At 36.5% G+C, this 23,724-nt stretch overlaps 1 protein-coding gene across 6 annotated transcripts in view; it reads left to right on the forward strand.

Annotated features, from left to right (window-relative positions):
- NPAS3 (neuronal PAS domain protein 3) overlaps nucleotides 1-23,724 on the forward strand; it is a 598,518-nt gene that overhangs the window by 536,568 nt on the left and 38,226 nt on the right. For all 6 annotated transcript variants that reach the window (XM_048949919.1, XM_048949921.1, XM_048949920.1 and 3 more), the window contains one exon: nucleotides 1,215-1,333. In XM_048949919.1, the coding sequence (XP_048805876.1) occupies nucleotides 1,215-1,333 (119 nt within the window). The remainder of the gene's footprint in view (nucleotides 1-1,214; nucleotides 1,334-23,724) is intronic.

The raw sequence follows: 23,724 nt of genomic DNA on the forward strand, positions 1-23,724 counted from the left end.
CAATGATTGTGTAGAGAATATTTTGGTGCTAATTATTGTTGTAACCAATAGTTTACCATGATTTATACTGAGTATTTATTTACTGTTTTTAAATGGTTGCAGTTCAGGAAGTGACAGTCAAAGGTGAGATCCACCACTTAAAGGAAAAGCTGAAAAACACTGTTCATTACTAGTTAGTCACCAACAAATAAATTATGATTATTATCAATAATGGTAACAATAATAATAACAATAATAATAATAATGCCTTAGTCACATCAGCATATTTTACTTCAAGTTGCTTTATTTCTTTATTGATAATAATTAACCCTCAGTAACAGGGAAATCAGGGCATTCACAAACAGCAGTTATTATCCTAGGAAAGAAAGAAATAGAATCTTGGGAATGAAAGTCTGCAGAATTTGCTGCCTCTTTCAGCAAACAGAATTGCTTCCTTGGTGACACTTTCTTCTTCAAAAAACACTGAAGAAGTCCTCTACTTTTAAAATGCCACAAAGATGTTCAGAGGGCTGGAGCTCCTCTCTTATGAAGAAATGTTGAGGGAGCTGGGCTTGCTTAACTTGGAGAAGAAAAGGCTCCAAAGAAGAAAAGGAAGAATCGTTGTGGCCTTCCCATAGCTGAAGGGATCTTATAAACAGAAGGGGGACTTATTTTTACATAATCTGATAGTGATAGGTTATGTTTTTAATTAGAAGAGGAGAGATTTAGATCCAAGCATCTAGCTTGGAGGAAATTCCTTACTCGGGGCAGTGAGGCAGTAAACAGGTTGCCCAGAGAAGCTGTGGATGCACCATCCCTGGAGAGTTGGATGGGGGCTCTGGACAGCCGGATCCTGTGGGTGACAACCCTGTCCTCAGCAGGGAGTTGGAAATAGTGACTTTAAGGTCCCTTCCAGCCTAAGCCATTCAGGGATTCTATGGAATGCATTCATAGCAAAACTGTGCAAGAAAGAGTTAATGAAGTAAATCTCTGGGAAAAAAAAAAAAAAAGTCTGTGGAGAAAAGAACTTGAAAATGAGTCTGAGTATACATATACTTTTCAATTTTTTTTTTTTGCTAAGTAAACATTTTCTAAACGAGGTAAATTGATTACAGCACTCTTAGCAACCATCAGTCATTTATTTTTAGTGAGTTCAAGGATTGCACCTGAAAAGTAGCTGAGAAGGGATGTATAAAATCTAAATTATGTATATATGTATTTTTTCTATTCCCTAGTCGAATCTACAAGCCCCAGTTTACTAACCACTGACAACACTCTAGAGCGTTCTTTTTTCATCCGAATGAAATCTACACTGACCAAGAGAGGAGTGCACATCAAATCGTCAGGATATAAGGTAAGGGTTGCATTGTAGCATGAAATACTGATATTTTTAAATTATATTATTTCATGTAGCAAAGACATTAATAGTCAGAGAAAGGAGCTGTTTCATGTTTGCATAGATTTCAACTCTTTTGTTAAAGAATCATTAGTGCATTATTTCCAGCCTAAGGTTTGGTAGTGGTTCTACACATCCATTAAATTGATCGTTATTACAGTAAACATTGATTATAGCATGAAGACCCTCAAAAAAGCAGCACTTCCACAGTAAAGGTACATTTTCTCAAAGTACGTGAGCCACAGTAAAATCACTTTTTCCCTCGAGGAAAATTACTACTTATTTAGGTAGACTGTTAGTTGTCTTTAGGTTATATGTTTTCTCAGAGATGTAGGACTTCTCCATGTGGACTGTTTGCTAGAGCTATTTAATTTCACTGCTGTTCTAGCTGAAGGAAACAACAAGCCATAATGATACTTTTCCTCCATTTTTCTTTTGTTGTCTGTCTGAGGGGTATCTGCTTCTGGGGATCATATTTACTGTATTTCTTACTCTTTTAAGATATGAAATGCTCTTGTTTCTTATCAATAGTAATCTCATTTTTCTTCAGTCATATATTGCTCATAGTGCCTGTAGCTATCACTGGCTTTGTGGTATACTAAAACTAGAAGCAATAGCACATTTTTAACATTGTGAACCTGTGGAATGAAATATGCCATCCATTAAGTGTTATACAAGCTAAAAGAGTAGCGCAAGGAAGAAAGTCTGAGAATGTCTGTGATTAGAGAAGGTGCTTGTCAATGTTCATTTAAAAACATTTCAAGAACATTTTTGTTTAGTTTTCAGAGGAAGATTTAGAGGAGCTTTGAAGTAAAATTCCCCAGTTCACTCATCCCAAAATCTTCTTTGTGAATATGACATCAAGGTAGTCCACCTGAGCAGTAAAATTCTCTTGGTAGAAATATAGAAATATCTTCTTTGCAGGCAAATGAATGAAAGTTTTCCTGTTAGATAGTTTCTGGATCAAGATGATTAAAATAGTTGCTACTGGAATTTGAGATCCAAATGAAGTTTTTTAATACAACAAAAGTTATCATCCGCTTACTTTTTAGCACCTGAAAGATTGCATGTAGTATTTGTTCGTACTAACAGGTTTACAAGTCTTAGAAAGTACAAGACTGGAAATTGTATTGTCAGTCTCAGGAGGAAGGAGGCGAATGAATGGGTAGGTTATTGAAATTATACTCATTTTCATTATTAGACATGGTCTATCATAAGGCATTGCCTATCTAGGGCAAAGTTAGATTGGCAGAGAACTTGTATTGCTGGATATTTTTGCTATAGTAGTAATGGGAAAAAAAATTGAGAAAAATTTGGATTGTGCTGTCTGATGTTTTTTTTCTAGATGTAGGTGAGTACACAAGGAAGACATACAAGTGATTTTGTCATTGTTTCTTCTTGAACTCCTGACAAGCTTACATGAGTCCAGCACCAAAACAGGACATAGGCTGGTTACACAAGTAGATTTTATCTTGTTACAATACAGTTTCTGAAATACTCAGGAAGACATAGTAATATCTATCATAAAAGCGTAGCTTCATTTCTCTTTTGAAACCTGCTGATATCTCATTGAAACATTGAAAACCATAACCGAGCTGTCACAGGTAGAGCACAATTACGATTGAAAAACCCGATACCATTTTTAAGCAACTACTCCTAGACATGAAGAATGGAAAAAAAAAGTATAAAAAAAAAAATACGATAGCTGACAAAACTGTCTATAACTAAAACCTTTTTTTCCCCAAATTTTTCCATGAGGCAGCAATGCAACCACATGAATAAACTTGCAGATACAGTGTGCAGTGTACAGAAGCATAGTCCAGTGGATTTTTAACATTTTGGAGGATTTTGTATCTGATAGTGTTTGACTAAATTCGGCTGTGTCCAGTTGTATAAATTGCACTTTGACAGTTTTATAAAAACATGCATAAAACACTCTGTGTTCTATGGAATGATAATTATCTTTACGTTCAGTGAGTTTCAGTAAAACCGTATATTCATTTTAGAAGAGTCTGATCATGTGAGTATCTTTTTAAGCAGAAGTAAAAACTGCTTTGTTTAAACGTCACTCTCAGTGTACTAGGCAAGCCTAAAAAAAACTCAACTGCTACAGAGAACATCATCTATACTTTTAAGGAAATTTGCCAGCTTGTTCATTGACTTCTAGAAATCCAATGCTAGAACAAACTGTAGACCTCTGGAATTTGTTTAGGTATATATTTTATAAAACTTAGGAAAGATCCATGAGACGTAAGGATGTACAGCTGTAAGAAATTATCAAAAGGAAAAATATTTATGTAATACTGGCAAAGCTCATGAGGAGACCTGAACGCATTCTGTGCCAGAGGGCCCTGAAAGACCTCCAGCCTTTAGTCAGAAAGCACTGTACCAGCTGGGGCCATTTGCAGTAGAGTTTCTGAGGGAAATCCTGGTGGACCAGCTCAGAAGCCACTGCTTCAGAATACTACAGAGCACTGAATTTTCCCTCCTGGTTTAATAGCTTCCCTTAAGCCCTTCTGCTGTGTGTGGGTCACCTTCATAATCAAGCATGCAGACATTCACTGAGAGCAGTGTATCGCGAACTTGGTATCTTATGAGAGTCAGATTTTGGCTTTGCCAAATGTACGCAGCTCCCCATGAATTCAGACCTCCAGCAGTGACAAAAATTTTGTATATTTGTGAAATGTTTCTTGTTCCAAACTCTTGGTGAACTCAGAACTGTGTCTTCATTTTTTCTTCTCTTTGAGGACTGCTGATGTATGTTTTCCTTAGACAGCAAATGATTGAGGTGGTCCACAAGATGCTTAGGCAATTTTCAGAATGAGTGATCCCAGCCTCAGGAAAATCACATAAAATTGAAAACAGTCAGAGAAGAAGATTGATTAATCATTTGGGTTGATCTAGTCAGGACTAATTTTCTGTGAAAAGAAATGTGGGAACAAAACCCACAGTAATAGACTTACAAAGATCCATATATGTGTGCTTCAAAGAGACTTTGTTCTTGACTGCTCTGACATGAGATGAACCCTGTTTATAGACCCTTCCTGGACTGATTTAATTAGTCCTGAATTATACCTAAAGATGTAGATAATGGCTTTTTTTTTTTTTTTTCATGAATGATATAACCTTAGAAGTCTGAAATGAGAAGGCTGCTACATGATTAATCCACCCTCTTTCTTCCCTTTCATTTTTTCCCCAGCACCATCCTAGAATGGGATTTTCCTGATCAAGAATATACTTAGTCCCAGAGTATGTATGAAAAGTTTATACACAGTCTAGAGAGTTATTCAGTTCTCACTGTGTAAATCAATGATCTTTAAAAAAAAAAAAAAAAAAAAAAAAAAAAAAAAGTCGAATAAAATGTAGTCAGCTACAAAAAACATTGAAAACATATAAAAAGAGAAAAAATTAGTAATTCCATTCACTGTAGAACTCAGCATGTATTACCACTACAACTCTTGTCTAAGATGCATGATACAGAGCCTTACTGTTTTTCTCTGCTGAAAATATATAGTAGAATCATAAAGTCATAGAATGGCTTGGGTTGGATATGACCTTAAGGACTATCCTGTTCCAACCCTACTGCTTTGGGCAGGATTGCGCCTCACAAGATCAGGCTGCCTAGTGCCCCATCCAGTCTGGCCTTGAGGACCTCCAGGCATGGAGTATCCACAACTTCTCTGGGCAACCTGTTCCAGTGCCTCGCCACCATCTGAGTAAAAATTTGTGCCTCACATTTAATCTGAATTTATCCTCTTTTTGTTTAAAATCATTCCCTCTTGTCTTATCACTATCATATAAAAACTCTGTCTCCCTCATCTTCATAAGCTTCTTGTAGCATCTTCCTTTTTTCTCCCCTTTTTCAATAGACGTTTTTTTTATTTCACTTGGATTCTTATTGTCTCCATTTTATCTCTTCTCCTGTATTTCTCCTATTAAGGGTTGCTATCCTACCTACTTATGTTATTCCAGCTTCAATGTTTCTATTGTCCTGTATTCTTATACATATGTCAAAGCTATTTTTAATTGAAAGCTATTATTGTTTTGTTTTTACCTTCATGTCAGATTGTGCTATGATTCTCTTTGTCCAAGCCTTTACAATCTGTTACTGGTCTCTTGAACAAAGCACTATTAAAGGAATAAAGTAGTCAGCAAATCCAACATCAACAGAGCCAGTAGTTTCCAGTACTTTCAAGTTCATCAGCTCATCATGGGTTAACATATATCCATACATATTTCTCTACTGTTTTCTGCAGATGATATATAATTTCTCCCATGATAAATCATTACCAAGTTGCATAAGCAAACATGGGGAGATCTCGTAGTACTTCCACTGTCACCGCAGCAATCTGTGATATTGGCATAATCAACATCTGTTACCTCTCCATTTCCCAAGAAGCTGGCAATCAAAATTCTTGCCTATCAGTCAGCAGAGAAAAGGTCATTTTAAAAACCCTGCAGGTTTTACCTTCCTACTTGGAGTGGTACTTTCTATCTAGTATGCTATCTAGGTGCCTCATTTTGGCACGTTCAGTATCAGTAAGAAGTGCCAGTGTCAACATTCTCCATTTTTGTGTCATTAAAACATCAAAACCATTGAGATCACAAGGCAATGAATATGCTGCAGACAGTTCAGTAACTAGAAGTAAATAGAGCAGCTGTCATGCACTGAGCAAAATCTTACCTATATCCTTAGACTTTTGAGCCAATGTTATTAGCTATCCAGAGAGATATACATAGAGAAATATATTGATATATGTGACTTTCAGGAGTCCTGAAATCCTTTAGCATGGCACAGAATTGTCAGAATCATAGAATCACCAAGGTTGGAAAAGACCTCTAAGATTATCCAGTCCAACCATCCACTTATCACCACTATTTCCCACTAAACCATGTTGCTCAGTACAACATCTGAACGTTTCTTGAACACCTCCAGTGCAGCCCATTCCAGTGCCTGACCACTCTCGTAGAGAAGTATTTCCTAATGTCTAACCTGAATCTCCCCTGGAGCAACATTCAGTCATTCCCTCTAGTCCTATTCTTGTTACATAGGAGAACAAGCTGATGTCCAACTCACTACAGTCTCCTTTCAGGTAGTTGTAGAGAGTAATAATGTCTCTAGACTAAACAATCCCAGTTCCCTCAGCCACTCCCCAAAAGATTCACCAGCTTTATTGCCCTTCTCCGAACATGCTCCAGCACCTCAATGTCTTTCTTTGTAGTGAGGGGCCCAAAACTGAACACAGTACTCAAGGTGCAGCCTTACCAGGGCTAAGTACAGAGGGATGATCACTTCTCTGGTCCTGATGGCAACACTATTTCTGATATAAGGCAGGATAACATTGGCCTTCTTGACCACCTGGGCACACTGCTGGTTCATGTTCAGCCTAGTGTCAACCAGTACTTCCAGGTCTATTTCCTCTACAGCCACTCTTCCAGCCACTCTGCCCCAAGCCACTAGTGTTGCCTGGGGTTGTTGTGGCTGAAATGCAGGACTCAGCACTTCGTCTAACTGAACTTCATCCCATTGGCTCCAGCTTTGCTATTCAGCCTGTTCAGATCACTCTGCAGGGCCTTCCTACCCCTAGGCAGATTGGCATTTCCTGCCAAATTGTTGCCATCTACAGACTTTCTGAGAGTGCCCTCAATACCAATACTGACCCCTGGAGAGCATCACTCATGACTGCTGGCTGGTACTCACCACTGCCCCTTGGCCCCAGGCACCCAGCCAATTCTTTATCCAGTAAAAAGTGTATCTGTCCACACCATGGACTACCAGCGTCTCCAGGAGAATGCTGTGGGAGACAGTGTTGAAGACTTTGCTGAAGCTTAGCTAGACTACATTAATAGCCTTTCCCTCACCCACCAGGTGGGTCATTCAGTCATAGAAGGAGATCAGGTTGGTCAAGTGTGGGATACAGCTGTATTAGTTGTCAGTATTGTACAGGCCTGTAAGCCCTACATCATAACTTTACAGAATCCCAGATGTTATCAATGCCGAGAGCAGGTATTTACATCTGCTTTGCCTGATATTCTTTGTATATAAAATAATTTATTAGGGAATATAAGCAAACTTAAACAAACTGACCAAATTACAGTGAAGAGAGCAAAGTTATCTGCATTCCTTATTTTTTAAATCACAAAGGACTCTTAAAACCATCATCTCGACAGCATAATTTTACATGCCAGTGAACATAGTGCATGAAATTTAAAAAATTGCTATACAAAAGATTTGACATAGCAAGCTTAGTTTATAAGTTTTGAAGTTTTGTTCACACGTCAAGTTTCTGCATTCAGTAATGGAAGATTCAAATTTGGCAAGCTATGCCTCAATCATCAGTTAGTGTATAACAAAAATTTTAAATAATATAGACTTGAAAATCTGAGAAGTATTTAAAACTTCATAAAAGTGTTTTCTCAGATTAGTCTCTCTTGTCTATATGAATTCATCTTTTCATTTTGTTCAGTGTTATCTTTCTACCATAGTGATTAAAATTAACCATTTTCGGAGTGTGCTTTCAGATTTTGCATTTAAAATTCTAACAAAATTAGCACTGTTTAAATGTGAATTTTGAAAATGAAAATCTAAATTTCTTGTTGCAATTTTGTGTCCATCACAGTTCTATTATCATTTTTTCATTCTAATCCTTTTTTTATTCTAATTCTGACTTCATTAAAAATGTAAATTTAATAAATTTTTATTATTTCTTTTTTAGAAGAACCTGAATAGTTGGGTGAAACTTGGAAATCTCAGATGTGCATTATAAATGTAGTTCTTGACAGCATTTAGATTCATTAATTCAAGAAGGCAGGCAGATCTCTGTTAAAGGAACAAGGCCATGCCATTTTGCACTTACCTTGTACAAATGCATTTGCCTAGTGAAACCTAGTGATTTTCTTGATTTAATCTAAAACTTTAATGATTGTTTCCTATCTAAGAGAAAGATTCACCTGAACTTCAGAATTAAGATATCCTTACGCCAAGATCACTTTAAGGATCCAATACAACATGAGCTTGTTAAGAATACAGGTGAAAACACCTTTCCTTTAAGGGGAATAGGAAAGGTAGAAGAAAGAGGAAGCAGTTCTTTTTTTGCATAATAGTCTAATGATTTCTGGGATGTGGACTACGTTAGAATCAGATTTAATTCCCTCCACAGCCTGAGGGAATTCACATATCCCACTTTCCAGCTTGGCCTAAATTCTTTTCTTCTTTTTTAATACTTTTCTCCCTTGAAATCTTTTGTCAAGCATTTTACTGTATCGCAGAAAGGTATCCTGACCTTTTTCTGTAGGAAAAAAGAAAACTGCAGAATTTAGCATTTCATCACATGGCTACTGCCACACCTCCTTAATTGAGTGAAGAAGGAATAAGAAACCAACATCAGGAAGCATTATCTGAAGAGTTTTCTAAATGTCAGCACATGCATTCCCCAGACTTTTCAGCACTGAGAAGACTTAAAGGTAATTTGTCAGAGAGAAAGAACTGATCGAGAATTCACCCATGTAAATCGATGACCTTTTAGTCAAAAGCAAGTCTCTTAGCTAGTAAAGTTGCAGCATTACTTCTAAAAGTACAAAATACTAATGGGCCAATCAGAGGCTTATGAAGTATGTACCTGTAGATATAAAGATACGGTTCAAGAAAAGATGGTCTGCCACAGGATTAAGAAGACTAGAGTTCATTTTATGCCTTGCTATAGAGCTGTGAGATTCTATTAGAAAAGCTGTCTGGAAAAGCTTTGTTCACATTTGACATCTAAATACATTAACCACTTTATTAAAACTGTTCAGCAGCTACTAGCTCCATCTTCTCAAAAAACATTTTCAGGGCTGAGCATCTTTCAGCCAGGATTTGTAGCACTGTTTTATCACCTGAAGACATGTTAGGCATTTATTAATTATAGGAGTGTTAATGAAACTAACCAGTTAGTGCTATGTAAAAGCCCTTTTTAATAACGACCTTCTTTAAAAGATAGATTCAGACTTTGATCATTTCTCCTGCTGAGTTCAGCTGTTGCATTTGTGACACTTGTATCAGGACCTGCTTTTTCCTCAAGGAATGTCTTAAAACTTATCACAGTGTGATACGTGACTGAGAGATGTGATTCTGTTGCAATGTGTTCTAAATTGCATATGTGAGAAATTCCTTAGATCTTAGACTGGATTCTGAAAAGAAAGAAAATACTAAATTGAGCAAACACAGACTTCTTTTTGAAAGATTAACTATTTTCATAGTTTATGGCAAAATTAGGAGAAATTCATTTGATTCTGATTTTTAGGTAGTATTGTTCTGAAGTTACTTTTATTAAAAGTCAGTGATTGTAACAGTGAAAGAAAACAATGAGGTCAAGATTTACTCTGATACATTTAAAATAATAATATAAATAAATAAATTTAAAAAATTAAAAATAGGTAGAGATCATCCTCAAGCCAAATCTAACATTATTTCAAAAACCAATATTTACTGACTCTTAGAGATAAATGTTTGTTGCACTTTCATTCGTAAGCACTATCTAGTTGTGAACTCTTAGTGCAATAGGCCTGACAGTTTCTTTTCCCTGAACAGAAGCCAGTGAGAGGAGTGAGAACGGTGAATTCTAACCAGCATGGTGGGAGAAAGTTATTGGGGTCCTAGTTGGGCATACCTGCTGAAGACAAGAGGTCTTCAGTCCCCAAAGTTTTCTGAAGTTATCACCTCTTGTTTTATGCCTCTACTTTTTGTTAGCGAATGGGAATATGCCTCTACTTATGTATGCTTCTACTTTATGTTATGCTCCTACTTTAGGAGGAAAGTACTCTGTGTTCTGTGAGGAATCATCAACCAGAATTCAGGCAGATGCTTTTGCCAACCTCTCTGCCCCACTTGGCTGTTTTTGTAACTGGTACCAGTGGATATTATATCCCATCCCCTTTTCATAATGTAAGCAGTATATTAGATGCGTAAATACAGAGTTGTAGCTTCTTAATTGTCTCTACTCCTTTCAACAGTTCAAAATTTTTCTCTAAATTATGCTTAGGAAAGACAAGAAGCTTATATGCTGAAAAAATACAGCTAACAAAGTTAATTTAAAAGAGAACATCTTGCTTTTTGGTGGATACTTGCAGAAGCACTATCATCTTTCCACTGTTAAAATGTTATTGAGTATGAAGGAATCAATGAAATTCAGAACTAAGATAAAACTAAATGGAAGGTTCCCAAACTTGCATTTCAGTGAATTTTACATTTAATATATTTTTCTCATATTCTGCATAATATCTTGATATAGTAACATGAAATCAATAGCTGTTAGGTAGAAAATACATGTCTTGAACTGATAGCCATAAGGGTATAATCCTGATATTTTATGCAAAAACATATGTGTATTTACCTTTTGTATAAAAACTGTGATTGGTGAATTACAGGGACAACACTACAGTTTTGCAAGAGGCTATTTTTCACTGTTACCTCTGCAAGGAAATATCTATTGAAGAATTACATGACAATTCTAAACAAAATCTTTCCTTCATCACAGTTCTTCTATTCAGTACATGTTAAAATCTGTTAGCTGCCCACAGTTCATAAGTATTAGACTATCCCTTTGTCCTGTTAAAGTCACGCCTGCTGAACCATTATAAAAGTTACTCTTTTTTCCCCTGCTCATAACTTCTCCATAATGTAATAATTGCGTTTGTTTATTTGCATAGTGCATAAATTACATGAACACAGAATTATGTTTTCACCAAGTCTTTGCTTCTTTTCTACTCTTTGCTTCTCTTTCATTTTTTAACCCCTGTCTCCTACATGTTTTTTAAACTTTTACTTTTTGTGCAGGTTCATACCTCCAGAAAGCAGTGTCTTTCGTAGGCTTTTTCCTTTTGCTTATAATGCTAATTATATTAATGAATGTACTTCTGCAACTCTCCTCTGACGTTGGAAATTGCTGACATGCCAAGAGATCAAGTAATGTGCCAAAGATAACAATGGTTGTTTGTGTCAGAGCCAGCTGCGATTGCATTCAGGATTTCATCTTCAGCCTTTCTTCCTAATGCATGAATATTGTCAAATCATCCTCTGTGTTCTGACACATCGCACTTCAATTTCTCAGACTGATATTTCCTTTGTTTTGATGGTTGCCCTAAATAGGCAAAGTGAGATGCCAAATTAAAAATACATCAATGAAATGGAGCAAAGTTTAGCATAACATTTATAGAACATTATGTAAAAGATGAACTCCTGTTCTCAAACTTGGATACCACCTGGAGAAGAACTACTTCATAACCCTTTTCCTCAGAAAGAAACAGAAGCAGTGTTACAGCAGGGAAGCACGTTTTCTTACCACTTGGATTTAGCATAGGGGAGATCCATGAGTCTATTGTTCAGGCCTCCTCAGTGTGGGACAGGAGCAGGACTAGAAACAGCCACCTCCTGGGCTGCTAGCTGGCTTGGCTCCTTTCAAACTTTGCCTTTCATGTATGAGAACAAACTATATAGAGAGGCTTTGGTGGTTTTTTTTTTTTTTTTCAATTTACTTAGTATTTTCTCACACTCACCATAAATTTCTTCACCTTGAAGACCTGAACACCTGCAAGCTTAATGATGTAGCATGAAGGAAAAAAATGTAATATGCATGTGTAGAGATGATAAGAATCATTTCTATTTGGACCAAAGTGAAAATACTAGCAAGTCAAAATGTCTCACTCACTCACACAGATGGTACTATTCTCCAAATTCTGAGACCTTCCACATGAACAAGTGTCTACATCATGTTTAAATCCTGTCATATCCTTAGAAAACAGATTTTTAATATAATTTGCTGTCAATATGATGCAAGGTTCCTATGCATCTACCTGTTCAGCAGAAGGGAAAGACAAAGTTCTTCACTGATGTGTCCAACACTAGTGTAGCAGAAATGCTAAGTCAGAGCCTGAAACAGTAATTGAGCACCTGGTGGAAAGATAGGACCAACCAATTGGAGCTCAGATGCATGCAATGTACCTAAGTGACTGGAAGAGGTGGATCCTGGGCTCCACCCCTTCCCAGACCTCATTTACAGCTTTGTGGTAGAGACAAAGGTATCTTGCTAGAGATCCATGCCTACCTGAGGCCTTCTAAAGGTAAGCAGCTTTTTTTTTTTTTTTTTTTTTTTTTTTCATTTCTGTGTCCACAGCTGCTGTTGCTTTTTGGCTTGTCCTCATTTGCTGCAGCCAAAGACTTTGCTACCCCATTGTTGTCACTGACTTTCCATTGCATTATAGTGTTACAACCAGTATGCTATGTGTAAAACTGGTGGTTGAACATGGAGCGTTGCATGATGTTTTTATTCCCTTTAGCTGTTGACTTAACCTGGTGCATCTGCATACTAATTTGCTGTGTTTGTCTTCTGGAACAGGAAGTTGATCATAAGCTTCATGCTGCGTTTTCCAGAAAATCTTTCTATAGTACAAATATCTTTTTGCTCTATTATTCATAATGCCTATATGATACTATATCACCCAATAGGATATTATGCTTCTGTTTCTAAATATTGAGGCATGCTTCTTGATTTGTTTGTTTTACGCACTGGTAGTAGCTGAAGAATATCTTTATTCAGTACAGTGTTTGGTTAATCCCATCTGCTCTACCCTGTGGAAGAAGTAGAATAAGAATGTTTGGTGAAAAGAATTTCAGTTTCTCCTTTTTACAGCATTATTAGGAAACTGTCATACTAATAATAATAATTCCCATTTGACATCATGGAGGTAAAAAGAAATCATTGCTGACATCAAAAATGAGGTGATATTTCAGCAGTATTATTTCACTGAAGATAAAATGGAAGTCTTTATTACTCCCAGTGCTTTTAAAGAAAGCTGAGCAAAGCTTGTACTGACTCTAGAGCTTATACACCTTAATACATCTATAACCACTATGAAATAAAAAAAAAATAATTGTTACTGCTATACTTTTTGGCTGAAACTACTCAGAACCAATAATTTTGTACCTGTTTAAAGGAAAACAATCTGTATTTGAGAATAAGCTTGGAAGACTACATGTCTTATTTTTTCCAGTTCAAAATTCATGCAAATGATCTCAGATAAATGAAAACATTGTGTATTACAGGAGGTAGGAATTTTAATGCAAACTTCATATTGGAGTCCATATTAGCAATCCATATGTATTACATAGTGGTCTGAGCTCTAAAGAGGTTACCCTAAAGAGGGTTACAATTTTTTATTCCCCTGTTTCTGGATAGATATTTCATTCTCTCTGAACTTCTTGTTCGCAGTGCTGTGTGAACTGTTTGTCATTAAAAGGACACAGCCAAGTTCTGTTTTATCAGCTGTAATCAATATGCTTTTCACTTTCCTTTGTGATAACCCATTAAAAGCTCCTAGTCCCACTCCCCTTTTCTGTTTATTTTATACACAACTCATCAGTTATAATTCTTTTCTATTCTAAATTTTCCATCCTAGGCCAAACAATATATAACATCAGTAATTCATTAAAAGAGTACCTCTGCCCAAGTTTCACATAATTTCCTAATTTTGAGAGTTATTCTGCTGTATTCCTGTTCTTTTATTTTTCATTTAAGGACATAGGAAGAGTAATATAGACTGCAAATGACTAGAACAAGAGGATGGAAGTTCAATGACTTTCTTATTGATGATATTGTTCTAGTTAAAAGAAGATTCAAGAATTAGGGATTGTTCCCATAGCTTCACTTTATAGAATTACTGACCTTGTTGCAAGCAACATCTTCCCTGTATCAAAATGTTTCAGTCTTTTCACAACCAAGAAACTTTTCTCATCAAATATATAGTGGGAATATCACTTCATTTTGTTCAAGGCAAATATGTTTTTATCAGAGCAGTCAGAGCTCATCTGCTCTTGAGTTACTGCTTCTCAGACCTGAATTCTGAATACAGGCATACCAATATTTAATCGTTATGAGATTTTCAAAACATTGTAACTAGTAGTTACCAGCCACAGTGTGAAATGTTTACATCTGAAATGAACACTTTACACTGTCAATACAGGTAAGTCTTATTCAATGCACAAATTGTTAAGCCATTTTTAGGGAGGCTGCTTTGGTGGGGGGTTGGACTATTTGATCTCTAGAGGTCCCTTCCAGCCACTACAATTCTGCAATTCTGTGAATTTTCCTGAAGAATGTGTGCGTGCAGGAACGGAATGCTTATTTCATGTGAATGCAATGAGCCCCTTCAATTCAGTCATGTCTTGCAATTTCCAGGCCTGTGTTTCTTCTGAACGTTACAGATACATTTCTCCTCTTTTTGTTTGTCCCTATTTAAATGATTAAATGCATGCATTTTTTGCTATAGATAATGAACTGCTTTCGATTTTTGTGATCACTCATGTGGTTGTGTTATTACAAAGACTGTGTTGGTTAGGTCAGTCTACTGGTAGACCTAGCGCTATGTTTAAGAGGCATCTAAGTGCAGTGCCCAATTTTAACTAGCTCAACAGGCATCACCAAACCTGGCCTGGCTCTCCCACAGTCATGTGCCCGAGATTAGAGAAGTGGCACTATACACAGTTCACAGTTTTCCCTGAAGAAGCAAGGAGCTGAATCACAGTAGACAAACGTGCATTATGAGTTGCTTTCAGTTACTTTATAGTCATATGCTTTCATAAATTTTGATTTGGTTGTAAGATGCAGACTTTGATGGTATAAAACTCACAGAAGAGCCTTAGATCACTGGAGCAACCACAGATGAAGTTTACGTTGATAATTTATCAGCTCTTCTCCATCAAGGAAAATTGTTTTTTAGTACCTGCCTATTAGCAATCACATGCATGTATGAAATTAAATTCTGGGGAGGGCAGCCTGCCATCTGTCTCTTCTGTATTTTTTCACAATGCATCATGCTAAAGTTAAAACTTTCTGGCTTCCAATGGCATAAAATATGAGATGTCTATAATGGCGATACTTGGAAAGAAAAATAGACTAAATACAAATGTAAATCTTTCTAAACTTTAGCATCAGAGTTGCCCGTGTGTATACTTTGTTTTAGCTTCAAGTGCCCTCTGTGTTTTCCACGGAATGTATTGCCCACCATGTGCTCTTACTGTTGATTGCACAGTTGCTAAATTGAGAACCAATTAATATACACCTTAGGAATGCGAGAATGTTTTCTTAAACTGTTTCTGGTTCAGGGTTGGGTTTTTGTTGAAATAGAAATGCAGATGCCTGATGTGGAGAATGAAAAAGATGTGTTCAGTTTCCCTTCAGTTTCCCTTCTGTGTTCTGATATGCTAAGATTTTATCAATAATATTGTTTTCCTGTAAAAATATCTGCCTCAGAGAAAATCTGCTGTGTAGCTGTCAGGATTACACCTCTCAGAATATGCCTGTGATGATTCCGTTAAATTGATAAAAACAGAACACTCTGCTATGTAGAAGGATTGCTGAAAATAATATTCCCAGACCCTTTCATGTGTAACAGCACTTGTACGGCAGCACGTTTATTGTGCTATAAATTCCATCACTGATTTTGGCCATTTCAAATTGATTCTGCAGTAACTGTAAGTAATGAACCTTACAGACAGAGCCAAGGAAAAAAAAAAAAAAACCACCAAGCCAATAAACTTGTGGCTGTAGGAATACAAATTGTTGAGTTCATTTAGCCTCTGTTTTTATCAGATCATGCAGCCAATACCACACAAAGCCAGAAAATACATCCAACAAAATATAGTGTTGTAGCCATGGCTTGCTTTAAATTGAGCAGCTAAACCAGACACTCAATTATACAAAGCACATTTCTGTACAAAATGTCCTGTGGATTTCACCTGAGATTTACAGGAGGTTCTTGACATAAGTGGATGACAAAAGAGGGGAACTGTTAATAGTAGTGACTTATACAGGATAATGAGCCAAATCCTGAGCTGTTTTACGTGGCCAGGCAATACTAGGCATCACTGGATCTTACTGAGCTACTAGTAGCTCACCAAGTCAAAATATTTAAATGCTTCCAACGTTTACAATTGTTCCTAGCCTATTTTTCTTTCCTTACTGAAAAGTTCTATCAGGTTTAATAAGAATCATGTTTGGTTTTTTTGTTGTTGTTGTTGTTGTTTTTTCAGGTTTTTTTTTTTTTTTTTCCTAAAGGTATCTATAAAGATTCTATAGATTTTGATGAGGGAATTTATGCACTTGCAAAAAAGTTTCCTTAGGATGATTTTTAAAATCTATTAAAAATACTCTTCTATGGCATTTGGCATTATTTTTGTAGATTCCAATTACATTTTATATGAACCCACTGATACTGTTTTGTTAAATGTTGTATAGATTTCTAATAATCTTATCAATGGATACCAAGGCCATATAAAAACTTATTTTGCAAATAAATCATATACATAATCCCACTAAATCACTGGACTGCTCATGTGACTAACGCATATATGAGAGTACTTAGGTCATTCTGAAAGTAATGCCTCTTGTTTATTTCCATGGAAACTACAACAGGTCCAAAGAGAACAATAATACTATTTGATAAAGCAAATTCTCAGCTACAAAGTGTTATTTTTTAGCAGCCACCACCATTAGATGTGCATTTGTGCCAGCAATGAACAATAGCCTGCCTGCTGCACTCATAAAAATGTGCACCAGAGGAGGTAAACCACTGTTTCACAGCTGCTATGATGGCATCATTGCCAGGAAATGGTTACCCACACAGTCTGTCTTCCATCTGTTCAAGCCAATGAAAGTTAGAAGTTGACAAATCCAGACTATATGGTGAGTAGAACAGTCCAGCCATGTGATCCACAATCTTCAAACTGGTGTGAGGCCTGACATTAATGTTGCAAGAGAAAAGTTGTCTAATTCTAAGTCCCTACTCTAGAGGTTCGAGCCATCAGCTTGGTCAGCTTTGTAATATAGTGGTCAGAGTTGATGGCTTGTCCAAATTCCAGGAAATCCAGAAGAATCAGCTCTTTCCAGTCTCAAACAAAAAGTGCACATCACTTTACCCACTGAGAGTTGCATCTTGGACTTTTCAGTGGGGAATTCACATTCTCCATGCACTTCCATTTTGACTCCAACTTGTAGCAATGACACCACGTCTTGTCACTGGTAATGATGTGATCCAGGGAACTGCCATCTTCAGTTCAACAGGTTCTGACAAACTTGCTTACAGCGCTCTTTCTGCTCCTGTGTGGGTATCTATGGGACCCATCTGTGCAAACTTTGCAGTATTCTGATGCTTGCATCATCACTTCTAATGCAGTGAAGCTGATATTCAGCTCCATGTGCAGTTCCCTGGTTGGAATCTGCTGACTCACATGGCTTGAAATGCTCTTCATTTTGTGGTGTGACTGCTGTGCATGGCTGCCTGGAACGTGGCTTGTCTTTCATGTTACTTTTGCCCCTGCTGAAATGTACTACCCACTCCCTCCATCCGCTGTTTAGTCTCCATAAATATTCAGCAAGCATCAGTGAATGTCAGTGGGTACCATTTTTTCTGCATGGAGGAATTCAGTTCCACACCTTCATCTTTGCTTCCATGCCAGACACCATTCTGGCAGATCGCTCCTCTGCTACCATCTGTCTTATGGAAACAAAATGTAATAGAATATTGGTGGGAAGATTGAGCTTCTACTGCCATACCAACATCTGCCTCTGAGGTTGTGGACCAACATAATAAAATAGGAGGCATTACTTTCAGAGCAGCCCTCGTGCATGTATATTCTACCCTTAGTTGTTACCCAAAAGGCTTACTTTAGATTTTTAACTTAGATTCTGAAAAGACTGGAGTTTTTTTTCTACGTAGTTTTCACAGCATTGCAGGAGAGAGAACCAAGGCCATGTTTTATTCTCTGTGCAAAGATAACTAAATGTCTGAGTTGAATTCTTACAAGCCCTGCAGCACTTCTATGCATCATAGCTAGCACACTTGTGTATCTTAAGGTCTGCACTGAGTGTTGAATTCATTGTCTTCTTCTACCTAACTATGCAGATTTATCTGAACCTCTGCATTGATAGTGAGAAATAGAAAATCCTCGTTTTTGTCAACAAAATGCTTCCATTCTAGACTCATATAGACCACAAATAAACTGACTGTATAAGACACATTCCTTAGCTGTCTGTAAATAATAAAAAAAAATCTATTTATCCCGTTTACAGTAGCAGCCTGAGCCAGGGGAGGGGGGGGGACGGGGGACAGTGAGTAAAAGAAATTGTAGTCTTTCCATTAAACACCAAATATGGTGAGATTTATAATAAGATGAGAGTTGGCAACGCTATTTTTCCTTTCACTCTGTGCTGGTTTCTGTTGCAATAAGAAATGTACTGAGTCTGAAATCTTATGAATAGCCTCTGGTAACCAGGAGCAAAGAAATCTCACTCATTATCTCTACTTCCCCACTGAATAAACATTTCAGCCATCAAAATGAGTGTGACATCGAGGGCAAATGAGTGGCTCTCATTCCAGATGAGAAACATTTGACATCTGAGCAACCTGAAGATTTTTGTGAAGGTACAAATTCTTTGACCACTGGGTGATGGGGCAGGCACACAGTTTACTTCAGTAGGACATGATATGCATCATACTCCTAAATGAAAGACTACCAGCATTGAAGAAAATGAGTTCTGAAATAAGTGAAATGCAGAGCTGCCCTAATTTTTTCTTGTAATTTTATTAAATTATATAGAAAAACATAGTCAAATATAAAGAAAGGTTTAGTGTGGATCAATAGGTGGCATGCAACACCCTTACTAAATCTCATTTATAAATGTGATTCATGTGGAGGTAATTTCTTGGTAACCTGTTGTTCAAAAAAATGTTTTCTAGGTGGTGGGTGTGTGAAAGAAAATTAATCTGTACATGTGAAATTTGCCAACTTCTGAATTAATTGCATAACAATTAATAAATGTTAAGCAAACAGCAAAAACAAAACAAAACAAAAAAAAAAAGAATTAAAAATTACTGAATTGATTCCAGGTGCAAATAAGCCAAGAGTCTGCTGTAATTCATCAGTGTAGCTTCAAGAACATGAATCTCATCAGTTCTTGCTCTCCATTTATCCACATCTGGCATTTAAAACAATTCTGTTCTATTATGATTTTTACTAGTAAATTGCTATCTATAATCTAGCTTGCTACATTGAGTGCCTTATAGAAACAAATCATATATAGTAGTCCATTTGTAGCTGTCAGTGAGAAGGTCATAGGTTTGCAAAGATCATCCATCTCTAAGTAGAATTTTTTTTTTTTCTTAAGACGAAAATAACATACCTTGTTTGGATGGACTTCAGCTAATATTGACAATATCATTCCTTGAAATACCAGTAAAAAAAAAAAAAAAAAAAAATCCTTCTCTCCACAAAATTAACTTGATTTCGAATTGCAAATCTGTTGCAAAATTGGAGTGATTTGATAATGCATAACTGAAACATGAAGCACTCGTCACTGAATATTTCTCTGCAAATTTGATTTGATTGAAAGTATGTATTTATATTTTTATGTTCTTGAAATGTTTCAGGAGAGGCTTAGGATGGTGCTGCAGGCTATTGGTATCAGTATTTTATTGCATTTAATAGAATTGTGCAAAATAGGTTTGTATACTCATTCAGATTTTATAGAGATGAACCAGGGATCTGAGAACTCTAATGTTTTGTGGAAAGTCCTGCAAGAGATTTGTTTCAGCAAGGATGTCTCTTATCATACATTTTCTTTTCACATACATTAATTTACAGTGCTTAGTGTGAATGCCTTCCTTGTGTCTTCCTTAAGTGGCGCTTTCCTTGCAACTTTGCACAAGGAGGCTCATAACCTGCAATACTTTTACTGAAAATAAAGTAAGAACAGAATTGGTAGACATAAAAGTAAATACAATAGGTCAAAGAAAAGTCAAAGCCTTTTACACAGCTTTCTCAGGGAATTAGCAAGCAGGTCTATGGGAGATTTCCATTTGTTATAGTATAGCTGGATTTCCAGAATGATCAGCATGATCTCTGAAATTCTCAGAGAAATTAAAATGTCAGAAAGAAGGGGAGGATCCTCTGGAAATTAGTAAGTGCTATTTAAGAGGTCACTTGTATTTTTTTTTTTTTTTTTTTTTTTCAAAGACTGCTCTTCCTGGGGCCTTTGGTTTTTTATGTAGTTATAAATTAAATGAAAATCAAGTAGACCAGGAAAGTTACAGTGCTTATTGTACTGTAAAAATGTAAGCCTAATGAGACCAGTAGCACAAGATCTTCATGATTCTGTGAGAAGGGGCCATAAAAAAAAGCAGATAAAATTCAGTTGAGATAAATGTAAAGTAACACACTTGGGAAAAACAATCCTGACTCTATATGTAGAATGATGGGCTCTGAACTAGCTGTTACTCCTCAGAAGGGATACCTTAGAGTTGTAATATATGGTCTGTGAAAGGAATAGCCCAGTGCTCAGTAGTAATCAGAAAGCAAACAATGCTAGGAATAGAAACCAAAGAAGAAAATGTCGTATTCCACTGTACAAATCAATGTGTATTTATCTTTAATACTTGTACGCTTTTTATCCTACCTCATCTCAAACTGAAGATAATATAGCAGCAAAACAGTGACAACATTGATCAGTGTGGCAGAACAGCTAAAATACACCTAGGAGATTCTGCTTCAAAGAAAGATGACTAAGGAGGCCGATGGAAAAAACATCAGTGTAAAGGGAAGGTGAATAGGGTATAATTTTCTGCAGTCTTTCAATATGTGAGGTGGGGAACAAAATTAAAGTAGTAAATAGCAAATTCCAAGCAAGCAAAAGGAGGTACTTACTGAGGCCATAGTTCAACAGTGATACTCATTGCCACAGGGTACTTTGAATGCCAAAACAAACACATGCCTTTTCTTTAAGAACTCCTGGGAGAATCTGCAAGTGAAATGTCATCTATATGCTTGCCTAGCTTGATAGTCTCCTTTTGTCAGCCATCGTTGGCTGTTCTAGGAGAGGATGCTGACCTGTGGTTTGACAAGTGCTCATACAGATTTGCAGTTGCTTCTCTAGAAGGGCTCTGGTGATGTCACCTTGCATTCCCCTACTACCAGGTTCTGTAAGGACAGTCCAGGACTTGGGGCTTGAAGACTGAATCCTAGTTATGTCACATGGTTATCAAGACCATATGAAAACTGTTATATATAATACATATATAGATACAATACTGAACGCATTCAGATAACAGCTGAGGTTAGATTTTGGTAGATGTGCCAGAGAACTGTACACCATTCTGTATTTACTCCTGTTCACTGCATGGATGTGGAGGATAACTGGCCCCCTGTAGCAGCTTTTCTGAGACATACAGTTGTATATTTGGAAGAAAATTACCTCATATACTTTGCTATATGTTTTCTTCTGAATTGAAAATACAGACTTGAGTTATATACGTGTCGCTGATGGTGAGAGGGAGCACATTCATAATTAGGCAATATTAATCTTTTTTGCTGATATCCATCTTTAGTTTTGTCACAGTTATGACATTTTACAAGAAAGATCTTCCAGTAACCCGTGTGTGTTTGTACACGGCAAGTGGGAAGAGTGCCATGCTAGGTGAAAACATGCAAGCAGTAAAATCAACAAAATAATTGCTTGTCTGTGTAAGAGCCTGTACCAGCACTGTTATGACAAGCAGCGGAACTGTGGTATTAATGTAATTGAAATGGTAGTTCTCAACCTCTATCATAGTGGGTCCCTGCTTTTATTTTCTGACAAAAGCACAGGTCATTGTGCCATTTAGCCACAAAATATAGAGCAAATGTGATTTTTCTTGGCTATCTTCCTAGCAGATTCTGGGGTGCTACCGTGGGTGGAGAGCTGAAGTAGAAATTAAACATTAAAGTCTTAATTAAGGCTAAATTGGGGAATCCATTTCCATCTTCACAGACAACAGCATTTTCTTTTTTTTTTTTTTTTTTTCCCCTCTGTAAAATATATTAGTATCAGATATTTTGTTTTATCTCATTCTTTCTCATGGAGCACAGAATCACCTAAGGTAATTTTGGGGTTGCTAAGAACAACATCAAATAAAAATGTGGGTGAAAAAGGAAAAAGAAGGAAAATACACTTTTATTTCTCAGTCCAAAGATAGAAATAAAGATGCTGCATCTGAATGTTTATTATTGGTTATCTTTAGTGTGATGAGACTTGGTTGCCCTAACACACAGGATTCAGGCTAACTTTTTAAAAAAAACCTTTCAGCCTCTCTGTTGCAAAATGATATAGCTAGTTTTCTACCCCTAGATATTATGATAAACTGTGTTGGAACTGATGCCACAGAAGTCCTTTTTTGGGGGGGGAGTTTATTTTTTAATTCTAACAGGATCACCCGCATTCAGGAATAGCAAGCTCTGGGAGAGTTTGCTTGTGGGCAGGGTTGACAATTCCTTTATTAGAACCAGCACACTTCAATTACTAAATGCTTTCAACTTTCTTTAAATGGTATTAAGGAAAAAATATCCTGAAGGCTTTATTTTTAAGGGGGACTTCAAACATTCTGTGAGAAGAAAAAGAAGTGCAACACATTTGAACACCAAAGACTTGCAGTGGAAAATCTTAAAGCAGAGCTATCTTTTGAGTTTCAGGGTTAAATAATTATTTACCACAAATCAGGGATACAGTCTACCAAAATTTCTAAGGCATTCTGGATTCCTAGATTAGACCAACAGTTGCCAGATTCTACAATAGATCTGTTAGAAAGTTAGTTACATTACCTAGATTTAAAATTAGCAATTTCATTTATTCCTCTGAATTCAACACACAAAATTCATTATAGTAGTTGCTTGGAGTATAAGAAAACCCTGGGTTCTTAATCATTTTTACTATATAGACTTAGTACTCCAATAATTCAGTATTAGAAACTTTAGAGTTTATATTTAAAAGCAGCTGTAATGCAAGCAAATATGCAAGAATAAATCTGCTCATCTTGAATTCTTCTGCAAATGGTCTGTTCTGGAGGTCATATAAAAGAGATTCTTTTTCCAGCTTAAACCTGTCTTTTCTAAATAGATCTCAACCTGATCTCATTTAATGCTTTGATGCCTGGTTTTTTAGTCATTATACTTGCTGTATTACATATCAAAAGGACTCTTGAGAAATTCCCTAGAATTGATAATTCTAATTTCTTATGTATAGCTACTCTATATTCACTCTGAGGACAGCAGGATTGTATGCTAAACCACGAATTGTAAAAAATTGATCTCTTTGTATATAGGTTTGTATTAAATTGAAATACTTTATTTTTTTCCCGTTTGTTGCTACACATGGGTTCCTAGTGTCAGTTTGTATTTGGCTGCTTGAGCATATTAAAGTTTTGCTAGTGCTTATGATGTTCTTGCCAAGAGCGCTCTTGCAGCAATCTGTACTAGAACAGTCTTTGTGCCAATTACTTCAAAAAGTACA

The sequence above is a fragment of the Lagopus muta genome, chromosome 6 (assembly GCF_023343835.1).
Source record: "Lagopus muta isolate bLagMut1 chromosome 6, bLagMut1 primary, whole genome shotgun sequence".
NCBI lineage: Eukaryota > Metazoa > Chordata > Aves > Galliformes > Phasianidae > Lagopus > Lagopus muta.